At 42.5% G+C, this 19,278-nt stretch overlaps 1 protein-coding gene across 7 annotated transcripts in view; it reads left to right on the forward strand.

Annotated features, from left to right (window-relative positions):
- LOC124009531 (cyclin-Y-like) overlaps window positions 1–19,278 on the forward strand; it is a 49,897-nt gene that overhangs the window by 23,620 nt on the left and 6,999 nt on the right. For 3 of the 7 annotated variants that reach the window (XR_006834304.1, XM_046321398.1, XM_046321393.1), the window contains exons 2-9: window positions 15,291–15,365; window positions 16,057–16,077; window positions 16,554–16,588; window positions 16,704–16,727; window positions 17,335–17,429; window positions 17,538–17,573; window positions 17,683–17,740; window positions 17,878–17,997. Coding sequence is in view for 6 of the 7 variants with exons in the window: in XM_046321393.1 (XP_046177349.1) it covers window positions 15,291–15,365; window positions 16,057–16,077; window positions 16,554–16,588; window positions 16,704–16,727; window positions 17,335–17,429; window positions 17,538–17,573; window positions 17,683–17,740; window positions 17,878–17,997 (464 nt within the window). In the remaining variant the exon portion in view is untranslated. The remainder of the gene's footprint in view (window positions 1–15,290; window positions 15,366–16,056; window positions 16,078–16,553; window positions 16,589–16,703; window positions 16,728–17,334; window positions 17,430–17,537; window positions 17,574–17,682; window positions 17,741–17,877; window positions 17,998–19,278) is intronic. The other 4 variants (XM_046321399.1, XM_046321395.1, XM_046321396.1 and 1 more) reach the window with 3 other exon arrangements.

Consider the following 19,278-nt stretch of genomic DNA (forward strand, 5'->3'; position numbering starts at 1 on the left):
GGTGGTTGAATGTTCGTGGGCAAGGAATAATTGACCACATCTCCACCCCTCAACCAGTATTCTACAAGAGCACAGACACAAGGGACAACAGACACTACGGTCTCTACATTGCAGATGAGCTGAAGGCAGTCATCAATGACCTTGGACCACAGAAGGTATTTGCACTGGTGACAGACAATACTGCGAACATGAAGGCTGTTTGGTCTAAAGTGGAGGAGTCCTACCCTCACATCTCACCATTGGCTGTGCTGCTCATGCATTGAATCCGTTCCTCAAGGACATCATGGCACTGAACACAATGGATACACTCTACAGGAGAGACAAGGAAATGGTAAGGTATGTGAAGGGTTGTCAAATTATAGCAGCAATCTACCTCACCAAGCAAAGTAAGAAAAATAAGAGCACCACATTGAAGCTGCCCAGCAACACCCATTGGAGTGGTGTTGTCATCATGTTTCACAGTCTCCTGGAGGAGAAGGAGTCTCTCCAAGAAATGGCCATATCAGTCTGTCGTTATGGACAGCCCCATCAAGAAGATCCTCCTGCATTGTGTATTTTGGTAGAGAGTGGTAAGCAGCCTGAAACTCCTGAACCCTACAGCAGTAGCCATTGCATGGATTGAGGGAGACAATGCCATCTTGTCGGCTGTTCAGACTCTGCTTGCAGATGTAAGAGAAGAAATCCATACTGCCCTGCCCACTTCACTGTTGCTCCAAGCAGAGTAAACTGCTGTTCTGAAATGCATCAAAAAGCATGAAGACTTCTGCCTGAAGCACACACGCTTCAGTGTACATGTTGGACCCCAAGTATGCTGGCAAGAGCATCCTGTCTGGTGCAGAGATCAACGAGGCCTATGGTGTCATCACTACCGTGTCTCGCCACCTTGACCTGGATGAGGGCAAGATTCTTGGCAGTCTGGCGAAGTACACTTCCAAGCAAGGGCTTTAGGATGGAGATGCAATATGGCAGTCATGCCAACATGTTTCATCAGCCACCTGATGGAAGGGACTTTGTAGATCTGAGGCTCTTTCCCCGGAGGATCATTCTCCAAATCCCACCAACATCAGCCACCTCAGAGCGCAACTGGTCCTTGTTTAGGAACACGCACACCAAAGCATGCAACAGGCTGACCAATACAACGGTTGAGAAATTGGTGGCAATCCGGGCAAATATGAGAGTTTTTGAGCCTGACAACGAGCCATCCTCAACAAGGTTGGAAAGTGACAGTGAAGATGAGGCCTCAGTCTGACGTACAAGGGGTTGACATTGAGGAGGTCCAGGGAGAAGTCATGGAAGACAACCAAAGCTTTAGTTTCTAGACAATCATTTTACAGATGTATGTTGAAAACATTTTTTGGGAGATGCGATGGATCATTGTGGATCATTCAATATTCCCTTTTGTTGTTCAGTAAAATCATCCCATGTGAAGAGTCAACTCATTTAATTAAAGTTCAATTCGTAACTAAATAGTTTAGTTTTTTTCTATTGGAAGGATTTAATCATATGCAATTGTCTACTTATGATAAGGTAAAAGGGTTGTTTTTCTCCATATGGTTAATATGTCCAATGCAAAAAAAACTTACATTTAAATGGTATTAATATGTATTCCCATTATTTCCCACGGAAAGTTTCCACCTCCTGAATATTCCCCAAAATGTGCAACCCGAATGAGAACCTTTTTGTTGTGATAATAGTATTTGCTCGATAACCCACAAACTCCACTCTGAACCTCCAAAGCCAGTTCTACTGCTTTGTTTCATTGTTCCTCCTCTCAGCAGGGATTGATTTAGACCTGCCACACCAGGTTGGTGCAATGATCAGGCAGAACAGAAAACCAGCAGGCTCCAGACCTCGTAGGGTAAGAGTGGAATACCCCTGCTTTATAACCTGCTAGTTCATATGTCTTGCCACTGTGATATATAGACCTGAAGGCAGAGACCATAAGAAGACAGTGGCAGATTAAATTCAACCCCACTTGTTTCATCACAATACCAGAGAGCAACCTCTTGTCTGGGGAAGTCGCCAAAGCATACTACATGTAACAAACCGTTACATGACCTACAGCATGGTCAAGCAAGTTAATGTTTCTGGTATTTTCGGACTACTAAACAACTTAATTTTGAACCACGGAGAGCAGGTAGAAGGAGAATAGGAGCTGCCTGCGCTCTTTCAACTTTCAACATCATCAAATCACCTCTGCTTAGTCTAATACAGTGGACTAAATAGTGTTTGGCATATTTTAGTTGTCAATCAACATAAGCTAAATATGATGTGGCTAGGTCTGGTCTATAGTACAGATGTTTTCATTTACTGTGTCTCTATACACAGGCACTCAAGTGGATGAGGGATTTGCAATTTTGGAACACAGAATATACCATATGAGAACTTAATGTGGTGGCTAGGAATGAATGCCTCTTCATATGCACTGTGGCTTTGCCTGAGAACACACTGGTGTTCCCCCTCTGACATTTTATTATGTGTGCTTGTGTGTGAATCTGACGCCTTGGGCTCCCCTGTCCGATATAGGACTGACTGAGGTTGCGTTGGCCTCAGTCCAGCCCCGTCAGCTCAAGTTGTCTCACCTCTTGTTGATTTGTTGAGCTCATGGTGTTTCTGCTGTATTCTTCTGGACAGAGGATTCCTCAAATTATGCCACAGCTGAGCAGTTTGTGTCCCAAAGGCACCCTATTCCCTATTGCAGTGCACTATATTGAATGGGGTGCCATTTGGGACCCTTTCTTTACCAGACAGAGCTCAGTAGCTCAGGGCTTTAACTGGACCCATCCACCACACTCTTACAGTCAGCATTTGTAGTCCAACAATGGTGTGTCTGTTGAAATGGTACTAGGGGATTGGATGATGGGGTCTACATCCCAAATGGTACCCTACCCTTATATAGTGCACTACTTTTGACCAAAGTCCTATGGGCCCTGTTTAAAAGTAGTGCACTATATAGGGGATAGGGTGCCATTTGGGGCGCAGGGGGGTGTTTGCTAAGTGACAGGATGGATGCTACAGACGGGAGTTTGGGAGTGGTAGCTGTTTTTGTTATTTCTCTCTTCTGACATTTATGTGTCTTGCTTCGGGTTGGGAGTTTATAAAGTGTGATTCTGTTGACAGTTGACACAAAGATGCATTAATGTGCAAAGTAGTTTACATCAAGTAAGAGTCCGAAATATATAGTGAGATCCACACACAATAATGTCAGTAACTAAATACTCATGCTGACGTCACCATACTATACCATTCTTAGGACTTCCCTTGTAATGTGATCTGAAAGGGAACTGTTCACACAGAGGGCAGTGGAAGCAAATGTGTTATTTCTTGAGGGATGTTCTATCATTGCCTCACACTTAAGACCTGTTGCAGATCAGATGTTAAAGCTTTACATGCATTAAACGGCAGCTATTTATGTTATAATTGACTGCTCTATCAACCTCCCATTTATCTTAATGGCAATATTATCACACTGACAACATTTGTTTTGGCAATGGCTCCAATCAAAATGTGTTGCTGTAATGACTCATTAAATCCATTCGATCCCTATTGTTTAGTCTGAAGATGCGTAAAATCAAAATGGCCAATTCCATATGTCAACAGACAAGAGCTGGTGAAAAATAAGTTTGCTACTGTGACCATCCTCCTTAGACCCCTCCCTCCTTGCCTGCCCAGTCACCCACAGGCCTCCAGGGTTTCTGAACAACCATGTGACTGTGATGTGTGTGTGTGTGTGTGTGTGTGTGTGTGTGTGTGTGTGTGTGTGTGTGTGTGTGTGTGTGTGTGTGTGTGTGTGTGTGTGTGTGTGTGTGTGTGTGTGTGTGTTTTTTAGGAGCCCTATTGTCAATTCATGAAGCTGATCAGAAAACGGCACTACTGGCTACTAGCCAATAGCCATCTCCTCTTGCACAGGCTGCATCCTCAAATGGTACCCTATTTCCTCCACAGTGCACTACTTTTGAAAATGAAGGAATAGTGTGCCAATTGGGATGCCGTCTCTGACTCTTTTCTAAAGTTTACCTGCTGAGCTAGATATTCAGTATCAGCAGTGCTGGCTTTGGCACTATTCCATTTTACTATTCCATTCTTATCAGTTGACTTCTGATACGTGTGCTGAAGTTCAGTCTCAAATACATGTTCTATAACAGGGTTTCGCAACTGGTGGCTTGCGGAACGAATTTGGCCCCCTAAGGTTTCTGAGCAATTTTTATAACTTTTTTTTCTTTTTAAAATTTTCATTGTTGGACCTACAGGCAGTGCTTGACTTGGGCCAGAGAGCTGTCCTGAGTGCTGTACTGGCACCTACAATTTTGGGGGAATTGCGTACCAGCTCCTCTAAAAAAACAGTGGTCTATCACTGTCCCAGATTCACACACAGCGTAAAAAGATTGATCAAAGCGGAATGAAGGTGGGATCTGCATTGACTAGCAATGGAGAGTGGGATTTTTCACTAGTCTGAATCTGTTGTGTGCAGATTGAGAGTGCGCCAGCCTGAAGTTGTCAAATGAGGGTTCTTATGGTCATGAAAATCCTGGAAAAGGCATGGCTTTTTAAATATATTATCAATCACTTAAAAATGTCTTATCAACCATGATCAGAATTAGGCCTCTCTGCATGTGCATCATCTGCGTGTGTGTGCCAGTGGTGTTGCCTGAGGGTAGGGGGACATTTCAGCAGCAGGTAGCCTATAAAATAATTATAGACTTAACTATATAGCCATACTACCTCACTAGTTAACAAATGAGCTCTAAGCATTAATGGTGTTGACTCGCTGTCGCCTTTCCACCGGCACTGTTGAGAAATAAATCTGACACCATTATTGGAAAGCTGGGATTCCCCTCTATTAAAAAGCCCCTGAAAGCGCCGGTTGGCACATGTTTTTCTGTTGCTCATAAGATAAGCATTTGATTTCAGTCTAAGTGTTTCCTGACCGATTCCGCATTTGGTTAATGATGTTTGTCACCATTAGACACTGTAGACACGGAAGCCTATTTCACTTTCTCAAAATCCTCAGAATGAATCTAAGATAATTACAGATTTCTTGAGTTTTGACGTTTTTGCAGAGGAAGTTTTTAGTTGCGCAATTTTACATCGAACTATGGTGTTTGGTGCTGTATTTCTCAAGTGCAAAACCAAACCTGCATTTACCCTGTTTTAGACATGACTGACTTTGACCATAGTTCTCCTATTTATACTTTGTATTCATTTTTAACACTAGAATAATGGGTTTTGACTGGGTGTTGACTAATATCGATGCCACCTAGGCCAGGATTCGCTGCTTTTTAAAGGCATTCACTCTTTAAACACTAGGCTAGCCATGTAATTCTGACCAACGTTAAAAATAGTAGAAGAATTGACAAATTAACAAATGACTTCCATGCTGTGCCTAGACCTCCCCTGAAACATTACCATTTTAGCCTTAAGATTAAGAGAGAAACATGTCTTCGTTAGCTACCTTGCTTTGAAATAGCCTACCATATCCATTTTATCCCTGATTCATTGAATGAGGGAATAATTGTATAAAGACATAAAAGTAGGCCTATTTGGTTGTAATGTTGCAATATTTTATATCAAGGGTGGTCCACCATCCTCCAGGAGAGTTACTAGGTGTGCAGGCTTTTGTCTGAGCCCCGTTCTAATACACCACATTGTACCCTAAATATCAGCTGCTCAACAGGACCTTGATAAGCAAGCTTGGGTGTGTTTCCAGGTTGCATCAAAAGCCTGCACACCCAGCAGCTCTGCCGATGGAGGATTGACCACATACAGTAGCTTAACAGTGCAGTTAATCTACTTTGTATGGGGTCAAGTGCCTTGATCAAGGGCACAACGGCAGGAGATGGAATGCAACCAGAAGAAATGCTTAGGCGGCCCGCCCAGGGATTTCAATGACCGAAAAATCCCTGTAAACAAACCAGGTTAACAGTAAACCGTAAGCTTTGGTCACTGTACATGTGTTTTTATGAATGCTTGGAACATCAAAGAGAACACCGGGTAAATGACTCACTTAAAGCACTTTCCTTTCAAGCCCAGCTCTCCCATGTTTATCCTAGATATTGCACAGAAAGAAAACGGATTACTGAAACCAGTTGAAACATACGGTTCAAGCCAACCCATTTCAATATGTCACAATACTTGTTTTAAGGATTAACATGGGCTAATTTGTTAACACTATCAGGGCCAATTAAAAAATAAAAAATAAAAAATCCAACACACAAGTGGTGGATGTCCTTTTGGTGGTGGACCGTTCTTGATACACACAGGAAACTGTTGAGCGTGGAAAACCCCATCAGCGTTGCAGTCCTTGACACAAACCGGTGTGCCTGGAACCTACTACCATACCCTGTTCATAGGCATTCAATCTTTTGTCTTGCTCATTCAGCCTCTGAATGGCACACGTAGACAATCCATTTCTCAAGGCTTAACAATCCTTCTTTAACCGGTCTCCTCCCCTTCATCTACACTGATTGATTTGAAGTGGATTTAACAAGTGACCTCAATAAGGGATCGTAGCTTTTACCTGGATTCACCTGGTCAGTTTATGTAATGGAAAGAGTAGGTGTCCTTAATGTACACTCACTGTATTTCACCATGAAAGCAATTAAAGAAATTCATGATGCTTTTACAGTTGTTCGCCCTGGCACGTAGTACAACATTTTTTGGGGATCAAAAATTTTCCCCCTGTGCTGCAGACGGCTGTATCGATCCACTAATATGGGTTGTAAAAGGCCCAGTGCACTACTTTTGTGAAAACATGTATAATATTGGCACTGCAGGCGGCTTCTATCCATCCGCTAATACAGGGGTTGTAAAGGCCCGGTGCACAACTTTTGTGATAAATGTTTATTTTGTATAGTCAATAATTGATTGGATATGAAGTGATTATGCCAACACAGTCAGATATGTACTGTTTTGTACCCTTAAGCGTTTTCAAACTGACTGGTATTTGTTAAATAGGACTTCATTAATATAATGAGTAATCCAGGAATATCATGAGTTAATTGACTCAACTTGAAAACTCTAAAGAGCACAATGACTACAATAAATGACTACCGGACATGAAGGGTCCATGGAAAGAAAGCTGGCTAGACTAATTTAACAATCTGAAAATAATAATCTGACATGAGCTAATGGAGTGACTCATTGACTGACATCACAAGAGAAACATCTGATGCACAACCAAATTTCGAAATTGCACCTTTTTATGTATTCTACTATTCTAACTTTTTAACAGTAAGTTGAGGGACCCTGACTGAAAAATACATCCGTTGGCCTATAGAAGAGGGAGCCGCCAGATGCCCATCCCTGCATTGGGTCTGTAATAAAATAAACGTAAAAATGAATAAAAATGTAGACGTTAATAAATGCCTTTTCAACAGCTTCCAAGATGGAGGCGTGGTGGCTTCAAAACAGCACCCCCTGTCAGTCATTGTGTGTGTATACATCTTTCTCATTGGTCCTTGCATTGAACACTCACTCACAGGCATGCATGCAGGAATCCAAATATCATGTTCTACCTGGCACCAGAAAAGTCCAGTCTTGTCTACAGCCTGCTAGTGCGTCCCAAATGTCACACTATTCCCTATAAAGAGCACTACTTTTGACCAGAATCTTATGGGCATAAGCCAAATGGGCCCTGGTTAAAAGCAGTATACCATATAGGGAATAGGTGTGTGTGTGTGTGCAGAAAATGTCTGGTTTGTGAGAACATACTGGACATATTAAATGCACTATAAGGGGATTTGGTGTGGGTGTGATTCACTGACTGCCTCATCCATCACTGGGACGTTTCATATTCAGGGCTGTGTTTCTGGTCCTTTGCAGACCAGTATTTAACAACCGGTCATTTGCAAATGGATCTGGAGTGGCAGAGCGATGTGGACTTGATTGAAGGTAGTCTTGGCAGATAGCAGTATGACAGCCTTACAAGGATATTGCTGTGGAGGTTTCTGTACTCTGGTTCTGGTTATGTTATGTGTTGTGTCTTTGTTAGTAGTAGGGCTGGGTGATATGGCCTAAAACTCACATCTAAAAAATAATAATAATCAAATGAAAAATGTGTAATGATACTCGATATTAAATATTTTTCTAAATAAGCTTTGTTGTACAGTTAAAGGTCAAATCCACTGCAGTCAGCAATTAACTAATGAATTCCGAGCTTAGTAAACTATACCTAACCTGAAAAAAATATATATATATATGCCTTCCACAACCATAAAATGTAATTATTTTAGCAAAATAGTTGTACCTGCTTTTTTCCTTCTACTTGATGACCGCTTTGCTCACTCTTGGCATTCTCTCAACCAGCACCATGAGGTAGTAACCTGGAATACATTTCAATTAACAGGTGTGCCTTAAGTTAATTCGAAAGTGCTATAAAAAATCAAATTATTAAATGTGGAAATTGTTAAACGTTGTCCTTGTGCATAGTTGTATGGTTTGTTTTTAACTTTGTAATCATTGGTTTTTGTTTGACATACACAAATCTGAGTCTCCGCATCATTCTGTTCATGTGGAATTTCCCCCCTCCCTCTGGTAGTGTGCTCTGTGGTAGTTCCTCCTGCAGGATGAGTGGGCAGGGCATCCCTGCAAGCATGGATTAAAAGGCTGCGCTCTCATATCCTTCCTGTCTGCATGCTGTCAGGGATGATGCCAATGAATCTACATTGCTATGTGTCCCAAATGGCACCTAGGGTTCTGGTTAAAATTAGTGCACTACTTCCATTTGGGATGGAACCCACTGTACTGCAAAGTGAGTTCATGTTTGAAAGGGGGAAATTAGGCGTGAATGATCGTTCATGGATTACGTATAGAATCTTACAGTATCTAGGCAAATTGATTCTGTATTAACAGCTTTGCTGTACAGAAAATAGACCTCTGTTGGTACCTTGTCCATGCTTCAGAACTGCAGTGTATTTGTTGTGGAATGCCTGACCCCCCACGAAAGGCTAATTGTGTTCAAGTGACCTCACCCTCAAAATACCTCCTGGTCCTAATTTCTGAATTTGTGGAATCCTCCCGCAGTGTTATACTGAGGCTGTGTCCGAAATGAGACCCTGTTCCCTATTTGGTGTGCTATTGTTGACCTTAGCCCTATTGGCCCTGGTCAAAAGTAGTGCACTGTACATTGCATAGAATGCCATTTCAGACAATCTGGGTTTATGTTGCATAAGTGTTTGAAATCTACGAAATGGCCGTGTTTTATGCAAGACTAATCTACACTGTCAGTCCATTTTTAGTTGGCCCTGGTTGGTTTCCAGCCAGAAGTATTGTAATGTGCTGTTGCTTCTCACCCACAATAACATGAAATGAAGCCTGAGATGGTCAAGTAACTTTGCCTGACACCTGAAGATTTGCATTAGCTCCTTGAGCTAATCCCTAGTCTTCGTCTCAGACCCATTTGGTTCGAATGTAACTCACTTTCTCAGCTCTGGCCCATCCCTCCTGGTCAGTTGGCCTATAGCCAGCCCCACAAGCTCTCTGTCTGGGTTTCTGCCAGGTCATATCCCTCTGCTGCTGACAAACGACTTCATCGTCCTCATCAACGGCACCCCCAGGTCTCTCCATCCATCCCACCAGCTCTTTGCCGTATTCGGGACCTCAATCCCATAGAACATTTGTGGGCAGAACTGAAAAAGTGTGTGTGAGCAAGGAAGCCTACAAACCTGACTCAGTTACACCAGCTCTATCAGGAGGAATGGGCCAAAATTCACCCAACTTATTGTGGAAGGCTACCCAAAACAGTTTACCCAAGTTAAATCATTTAAAGGCAATGCTACCAAATACGAATTGAGTGTATGTAAACTTCTGACCCACTGGGAATGTGATGAAAGAAATTTAAAGCTGAACTAAATCATTCTCTCTACTATTATGCTGACATTTCACATTCTTAAAATAAAGTTGTGATCCTAACTGACCTAAGACAGTGAATTTTTCCTTGGATTAAATGTCAGGAATTGTGAAAAACTGAGTTTAAATCTATTTGGCTAAGGTGTATGTAAACTTCTAACTTCAACTGTACAAATACAGTATGCTACAGTAGAAACGACAACACGATATACAGAAAATAAGGCACTTACTTTGATTGGCACTTTGCTTGGCAAGTTTGGACACACCTACTCATTCCAGGGATTTTCTTTATTTTTTACTATTTTCTACATTGTAGAATAGTGACATCAAAACTATGAAATAACACATTGAATCATGTAGTAACCAAAAAAGTGTTCAACAAATTTTAGATTTGAGATTCTTCAAAGTAGCCACCCTTTGCCTTGACAGCTTTGCACACTTTTGGCATTCTCAACCAGCTTCATGAGGTAGTCACCTGGAATGCATTTTATTTAACAGGTGTGCCATTTTTAATTAGTGGAATTTATTTCCTTATTCTTAATTTGTTTGAGCCAATCTGTCTTGCTGTGACAAGGTTGTGACAAGGTAGGGGTGGTATACAGAAGATGGCACTATTTGGTAAAAGACCAAGTCCATATTATGCCAAGAAAAGCTCAAATGAGCAAAGAGAAACGACAGTCCATCATTATTTTAAAGTTAACATTGCCTGCTAATTATCTATAGGCTGTGTGCCTTGGTTTGAGGACAGCACTGGTTAACTGTCCTGTGTAAAAAATACAAAATAAATTCTTAAAAGCTCCCACTAGGGTGACCGTTAGAGATATTTGGAAATCACATGTGAAAGGGTTAACATTTGGGTGGTGGGGGTGTCTTCATACTTTTTTCACCTAATAGCAGGAACAGCAGTGGTCAGAACCTAACACTTTCATGATGTAGGATGTTACAAAAACCTAACAAATTCAGTGGCTAATATCTCTGAACAGGGTCAAATTCACAAGGAATAGATGACATCGGATGAAGAAACAATAGCTCCATACTACCTGTCTGACATAGAGAACTGATACTAGATTCTCATTGTTGGTGTGGAAATGGCTTGGTGTCTGTGGATAGCTTTTGGCCATTCCTTTGGATTCCTCATGTCTTATTCATTGATATGAGTTCTCGACCAAGAAGAAACGTAAGCATCTTTGAGGGATTTGTCCCACTCTTGAGTATGAAGTTGGCCAAACTTTGTGGTTTGATGTGATTCTATTATTTAAGGTAGCATCTTTAGTCCAGTTTGAGCACAAAGTCCCCTTTTCCTGGTTCAGCAGGTGTGTTGAGGTGTTTTTTCCTCAGGAATTGTGACTGTGAGGACCTGAGTCCATGTTCAATGGTATAAAATGCATATTTTTGACACATTGCACACTTTATCCTGAAGACTTCTTTCTTTCTTTACGATGCAGAGTCCAAGTGAATGGTAGCTACCAATATCTTTTGAAAAAGACAAGCGGTCGCCCTGTTTCTATCTCCTAGACAACTTTGCAGTATTTTGATGCACCTGCAATAACCTCTACAGATCTGTGTACGTGACCGATAAACTTTTGATTTGATACCATAGCATATGTATAGCATATGAGCATAACAATCTCTTTGATGTACATGTACACATGTGCACACCAACCCATAGCTCATATCCCTAGGCTGTGATGTAGATTTTGCTCTGACTCACAAAGCATGAATCATGCTCCAATGTCTCTGAGGGAAAGAAACACACATGGATGAGAGGACTAGGGAGAACAGCATGCAACAAACACAGTGCATTACTTTGTCCAGAGCACTATGTAGGACAGGCTGCAACCTGTGGTCCTTCACTGTTAAGGCTGCTTGTGTGACTGTTCCCTGTGTTTTCTAGGAAATCTATGAATTAGCATTTTAATCACTGCCACTTTTCAGCACTAGCATGTGCGCTGCTGCCCTCTGCCTTTACACTGTGTGTACAACACATATGGCCTCCTGTCTATAGAGCCGAACCGTACTGTTCTGGCTTGGATATTTTCTTTTCACATTGTCCTTTCCAGCACGCTTTCAGGAACTATCGTGGATGTATAATCAGGCCAGGCCAGTACAGCTTGGCTTGGGTTGACCCTGATATTGAATCGGGCATGTTTATAGTCTGTCCTTGTGGCTGAATGAGGCCAATGCACGGATGAGAGAAAAACGTAGGGTATAAATGTAACCTTTTTGAAATGTCATCTCACCCTTACATTGGTCTAAGACACTGCATCTCAGTGTTAGAGGCATTACTGCAGTACCTGGTTCAAATCCAGGCCGTGTCACATCCGGCCATGATTGAGATCCCGTAGGGCGGCGCACAATTGGCCCAGCGTTGTCCGGGTTTTGCCGGGGTAGGCCGTCGTTGTAAATAAGAATTTGTTCTTAACTGACTTGCCTAGTTAAATAAGGGTCAAATAAACAGTTTTTTTTTCATGCAAGACATTATGTTGTAAATTGAGGAACTTGCCACTTCTGAGTTCTACTTGACAGATTCTATTTTAGTTTGCATTTAAAATGACACGTTATTCCCCATGAGGCAGCCTATAGGGAGGAGGTCAGACCTGGCAGTGTGGTGCCAGACAACAACCTCGCCCTCAATGTCAGCAAGACATGAGCTGATTGTGGACGACAGTAAACGGAAGGGCGAGCACACCCTTCACATCGATGGGACTTTAGTGGAGCGGGTCGAGAGCTTCAAGTTCCTCGGTGTCCACATCACTAAGGAATGAACATGTTTCACACACACCCCCACAGTTGTGATTAAGGCACAACAATGTCTCATCACTCTCAGGAGGCTGAAAAGATTTGACATGGGCCCTCAGATTCTCAAAACATTACACAGAGAGCGTGTTGACTGTATAATTGTTTTATACAGCGGCTGCCTCACCGCTTTGTACGGCAACTGCAAGGCACCCGACCGCAAAGGCGCTACAGAGGGTAGTTAGTATGGCCAATTACATCACTGGGGCCGAGCACCCTGCCATCCAGGATCTCTGTACCAGGCGGTGTCGGAGGAAGAATTTTTATTTTTACTCCAGCCACCCAAGACGCTCTGCAAGCAGTACCAGTGCACCAACTCTGGAACCAACAGTACCCTGAACAGCTTCTACCCCCAAGCCATAAGACTGCTAAACAAGGCTGCAAAATAGTTAATAAAATGGCTATCCAGACTACCTGCGTTGACTTTTTTTTATTTTATTTTTTTACTAACTTTCTTGCACCGACTCTGCACACAATCACAAATACTGACACACACACACACACACCCTTGCTCATTACACATGCATACTAATGCCACACACACACTTTCACACTCACCACATGCTGCTACTGCTCTACATAGACTGATCTGTAGCAGCTGCGTATTACAGTGCATTCGGAAGGTATTCAGACCCCTTCACTCCTGTGTCGTCTTGGCTGTGTGCTTAGGGTCGTTGTCCTGTTGGAATGTGAACCTTTGCTCCAGTCTTAGGTCCTCCGTGCTCTGGAGCAGGTTTTCATCAAGGATCTCTCTGTACTTTGCTCTGTTCATCTTTCCCTTCATCCTGACTACTCTCCCAGTCCCTACCGCTGAACAACATCCCCACAACCTGATGCTGCCACCACCATGCTTCACCGTAGGGATGGTATTGGTCAGGTGATGAGTGGTGCCTGGTTTTCTCCAGACGTGACGCTTGGCATTCAGGCCAAAGAGATCCATCTTGGTTCCATCAGACTGGAGAATCTTGTTTCTCATGGTCAGAGTCCTTTAGGGACCTTTTGGCAAACTCCAAGCGGTCTGTTGTGCCTTTGTCTGGCCACGACCATAAAGGCCTAATTGGTGGAGTGTTACAGAGATGCTTGTCCTTCTGGAAGATTCTCCCATCTCCACAGAGGAACTCTTGTGCTCTGTCAGTGACCATTGGGTTTTTGGTCACCTCCCTAACCAAGGCCCTTCTCCCCCGATTGCTCAGTTTGGCCGGGCAGCCAGCTCTAGGGAGAGTCTTGGTGGGTCCAAACTACTTCCATTTAAGAATGATTGAGGTCACTGTGTTCTTAGGGACCTTCGATGCTCAACACAATCCTGTCTCTGAGCTCTACGGGCAATTCCTTTGACCTCATGGCTTTGTTTTTGCTCTGACATGCACGGTCAACTGTGGTGTCTGGACCTTATATAGACAAGTGTGTGCCTTTTCCAAATCATGTCCAATCAATTTAACTGACCACAGGTGGACTCCAAGTTGTAGAAACATCTCAAGGATGATCAATGAAAACAGGATGCACCAGAGCTCAATTTTGTGTCTCATAGCAAAGGAAGGGTCAAAATACTTATTTATGTAAATATGTTAAGTTTTTATCAACATTTCAAAAATGTCTAAACTGTTTTTTTTGCTTTGTCATTATGGGGTATTGTGTGTAGATCGACATGTTTTAGAATGTTGTAACATTTTGGGCCGATTCTGATTATTTTCCTTGACAAAAAAGCAATACCTGCTTAATACTGCCTTTTTAAGCATTCTAGTACAGTTACATAGACCACTGCATCCATGTGTGTATATGTTAACTAAGGCACTGCATCTCAGTGCAAGAGGTGTCACTACAGCCCCTGGTTCGAATCCAGGCTGTATTACATCCGGCCGTGATTGGGAGACCCATAGGGCGACGTACAATTTGGCCCATCGTCGTCCGGGTTTGGCCGGGATAGGTGACGGCTTACATGACTTGCCTAGTTAAATAAAGGTCACACACACACACACACCACACTGACCAAAAAGCTATTTTGTTGCCATTTACGTATGTCCCCATTATCATAATCAAAAACCTATTTCTTTCACTTACTTCCTGTGCTGTTTCATTGTTCATTTGTTCAGGTGTTTCATTCTCAACTAGGATATCTATGGATAGCCGTTTGGGTCTTTTGCCTGTCAAAAAAAGATACACGTCAAATAAGCTCGTTGACCAATCAGGACCTGAATATGATCGCACGTCACAATTTTTTACCTAGTTATTACACATTGATTACACTCGCACGTATTTCATATGTCACAACAATTCATCGATACGTATGCTAGGATGCTGGTAAAGTTGTCTCACGCACCTACAGTGCTGGTCTTTAATTGTTTTTTATAAAAAAGCGAGCTAGCTAGCTCGCTTGTTATTTGTTATTCACAGTGTAGTTGCTCCTCATGTCACTTTTTTATTTTAACTGTGCAGTTTTGGAAAATTACCCATAAGTAAGCATTTAATTGTTAGTCTTCACCTGTTGTTTACAAATACATTTTGATTAATGTATTTATTGCACTCCTTTTGACCAGGACCCTGAAGTGCAGTGCACTATGAAGGGAATTGGGTGCCATTTGGGACTTATACCATAGTTGATATTGCTTACAATGACATCCCAGTAACTGACAGTGATTTTATTTTCACAGAGTTGAACATGGAGTACAACCCCTCTGACCATCCTCGGGCCAGCACTATATTCCTCAGTAAATCTCAGCCGGATGGTGAGTTGGCCTCAATAAATCAATGAATCTCAGACTCTTTGGAATCACTCAACAGGTGCATTTAACATGGACTTTACCTAAGGCCTTTCGGGAAGACCAATGGTTTTTCTGATCATGTGACTTGATCAAGAAATAAACCCAGGTTTATGTTTTGCCTTTTTAATCATAATGAATAAAATTACATGGACGGGGGACCTGATCCTAGATCAGCACACCTACTCTGAGACGCTTGATACAAACTGCAGTACAGCATAACCTCTAACACAATACATTACAAAATATGCTATTACAATCCCAGATCACACAGCTTCCATTGAACACAGTCAGCTTTGATCTCTGTGGTAATGTATGCCTTGCCCTGGGGTGTTTCACTACCAGCAGTTTCAGTACCAGCAGCCTCTGGATCCTCATACTATCACACTATTACTGTGTTTTTTTTTCTCTGATAAATATGAACATTTTTCTAGGAACAACGCCTGCTTATGACTGATATGACATGCTTAGTTGTGTTATACTGTAACAAGACAGTACTGGCAGCAGAGCAGGTTAAGATACACCATTGTCCAGAAGCTGCATCAAAGAGAAGATGACATTTGATACATACCCATGTGTTAAAGTGAGAGCCAATGATAGTTGTGTGTTGTTGAGTTGGACAGGTAAATGAAGTAGATGGATTTTGGTTCTCTTTCAGTGGAGTTGCCTAGCAAGAATGGTGAGTATAAGCTTAGGCTACTACCTGTCACGGAGAGCTTCTGCTTCCCCCTAGCTGCAGAGTGGAGTCTGTCTATCATGTTCTCAGTGTCTAACCAGCATTAGGGGTGAATCCTAGCTTCCACTTAAGTGAATGCTTTACTTTAATAGTTACGCATTAATGTCAAGTTACATTTTGACCTATGTGGAAGTTAGGACTTGCCTTTATGATTTAACCAGCTCTGATAATGTGATAATAACCGCATTGTCCTCTTTGTGCACACTTTGAAATGCTTCTCTCTGTACCAGTTTGTCGCAAATATTCCAGGTAGGATCCCCAAGAAGCCTTGCTGTTTCAGTGCAGCATGTCTTGCCGATCATGCTGGCAAATCTACCATGATGCTTTTTTTTTTCTATTGCCTTGCGTAATTTCTAGGGCAATGCTGATAACCAAGGATCAAAGCCTTTTTCGCTCTTTCTCTTTTTATCTCTGTTAAGTGCGGGAAAAAAGAAAGAGCCTCTTCATCAATCATGTGAGTGTTCAATGCTTATTAATTATAGGCATCTATGTTATTACACGATGTTGGAAAGTTAGTCTTTGTAGCTGATTCATAATGTTAATGATAATTCCTTGTGTTGTTTTACAAGTTAACACACATTGACGAGTCAAAGGTAATGCACAACATTATGTCCTCCATGGATCCATTCAGTTGCAACTCGTGTGACATCCTGTTTAATTAATACAGTTAGCGCCGGCTTGCATCATTCATGGTAACGTGTTAGGAGTGAAGGAATCTCTGCATTATTGCCAAAGATTAACAGTCCTTAGCTAGCCGATACATTATTGCCGAAGATTAACAGTCCTTAGCTAGCCGATACATTATTGCCGAAGATTAACAGTCCTTAGCTAGCCGATACATTATTGCCGAAGATTAACAGTCCTTAGCTAGCCGATACATTATTGCCGAAGATTAACAGTCCTTAGCTAGCCGATACATTATTGCCGAAGATTAACAGTCCTTAGCTAGCCGATACATTATTGCCAAAGATTAACAGTCCTTAGCTAGCCGATACATTATTGCCAAAGATTAACAGTCCTTAGCTAGCCGATACATTATTGCATTTCATGTCTTCATTTGTCATGCATGTCCATCGCGTGCTCCGTTTGACGAAGTAGCCTACTGTAGAAACCTTACTTCATGTATCAATATGCCCTCTAACAGTCAGCTTTTACATTTGTAGCCATATGTGTATCTGTAATTCTATTTCATTATCGTAGCATGGATCAAGGAGACGAAAACACAGCTCCTGTTCCACCATCTTCCTAGATGACAACACTGTCAGTCAGCCCAACCTTAAATTCACCATCAAATGGTGAGTATATGTCCCAGTTACATTTTCATGAGTTGACCTATGGGACAGTACAGAAAGTCCTTGTTATGACAAATGCCTCAACCACGACCTGTTTTTCCTTCTCTACAGTGTATCCCTTGCAATATATTACCATATAAAGAACCGGTAAGAATACCCTATCACTTTGAGCAAGCAATGCCTTGAATGGAGAGTTTGTCTAGCTAGTGTAACAGTTCAGTCAAACATTTTACCTTTCCTGAGTGGCCTGTTTCAGGTACACAGATGGAGGAATGCAGCAAGACATTTTTGACGAGAAGCTTCACCCTCTCTCGGTAATAGCCGACGCAATCCGTGCAGGTGTTCATATTGACCCACTGTGTTTATGCGTGTACGACTCTATTAAATGTAGTTTTTATACTCTGTATTTATACTCTGTTCATAAAGCCTTCACGTTCTTCGACTCCCACAGAAATCCGAAGTGCCGTCTGACTATGACAAACACAACCCAGAGCAGAAGCAGATCTACCGCTTCGTCCGGACGCTGTTCAGCGCTGCTCAGCTCACTGCAGAATGTGCCATTGTTACACTGGTAAAGGAGGGGGATGGTTGACTCCCTTCTTTGTGTCCCAAATGGCACCCTATAACCGATATAGTGCACTAATCGCAGTGCCATTAGAGATTCTGGGTTCGAGTCCAGGCTCTGTTGCAGCTGGCCGTGACCGGGAGACCCGTGGGGCGGCACACAATTGGCCCAGCGTCGTCCGGGTTAGGGGAGGGTTTGGCCGACAGGGATGTCCTTGTCCCGTCGCGCGCTAGTGACTCCTGTGGCAGGCCGGGGCGCACTGCACGCTGAAACGGTCGCCAGGTGTACGGTGTTTCCTCAGACACATTGGTGCGGCTGGCTTCCGGGTTAAGTGGACATTGTGTCAAGAAGCAAACTTGGTTGGGTTGTGTTTCGGAGGATGCTCGGTTCTCGACATGCGCCTCTCCCGAGTCTTTACAGCAGTTGCAGCGGTGAGACGAGACCGTAACTACCAATTGGATACCATAAAATTGGAGAGAAAAATAAAAAATAAGTATAAAACATGTACAATTCCAATTATTTAGCAAAGTATATGGCACAGTTTTATTGTTTTCTTTATTTTCAGATGGCCAGGGGCACACCAGCACTCAAACATTATTTACAAAAGATGCGATTGTTTAGTGAGTCTGCCAGACCAGAGGCATTAGAGGTGACCACGTGTTCTCTTGATAAGTGCATGAATTTGACTGTTTTCCTGTCCTGCTAAGCATTCAAAATGTAATGAGTACTTTTGATTGTCAGGGAAAATGTATAGAGTGAAAAGTAATGTACAGACACCCCCCCCCCCCCCCAAAAAAATGACTTAAGTACTTTAGTACTACTTTAAAGTATTTTTTTACTTAAGTACTTTACACCACTGCTCAACAGATACCTTCTCAGACTGGGCAGACACAAGTCCTCTCCACCAAGTTATTTAATCCCCTTTAGCGCCATGTTTGATCATCTGGTGTCCTGTTGGTCACTGTCTCAGTATGTCTATCCCCACTCAGACACAGGCTTGGAGTGTTCCAGTCTCAGGCTGATCACCATGTGAGCTGCCTAACTAGCCTGTGTGTGCATCCCAAAATGCACCCTAATTTAGTGCACTACTTTTTACCAGGGCCCATAGGTCAATATAGGGAATAGGTTGCCAGAAGAAGCCTCCTAACTAACCTGTGTCTGTAGGCTGCTGGCAGGCAGATTCAGAGAATGTCAAGAGCAGCAGTAGAGGAAAACTAGGCCAAAGCCAGTAAGCCACTGAGTCATCAATGTATAGTATAAGGCCTGTGGAATACACAGTCGGCCTGT

Source organism: Oncorhynchus gorbuscha, linkage group LG22 (assembly GCF_021184085.1).
Source record: "Oncorhynchus gorbuscha isolate QuinsamMale2020 ecotype Even-year linkage group LG22, OgorEven_v1.0, whole genome shotgun sequence".
Taxonomy (NCBI): Eukaryota; Metazoa; Chordata; class Actinopteri; order Salmoniformes; family Salmonidae; genus Oncorhynchus; species Oncorhynchus gorbuscha.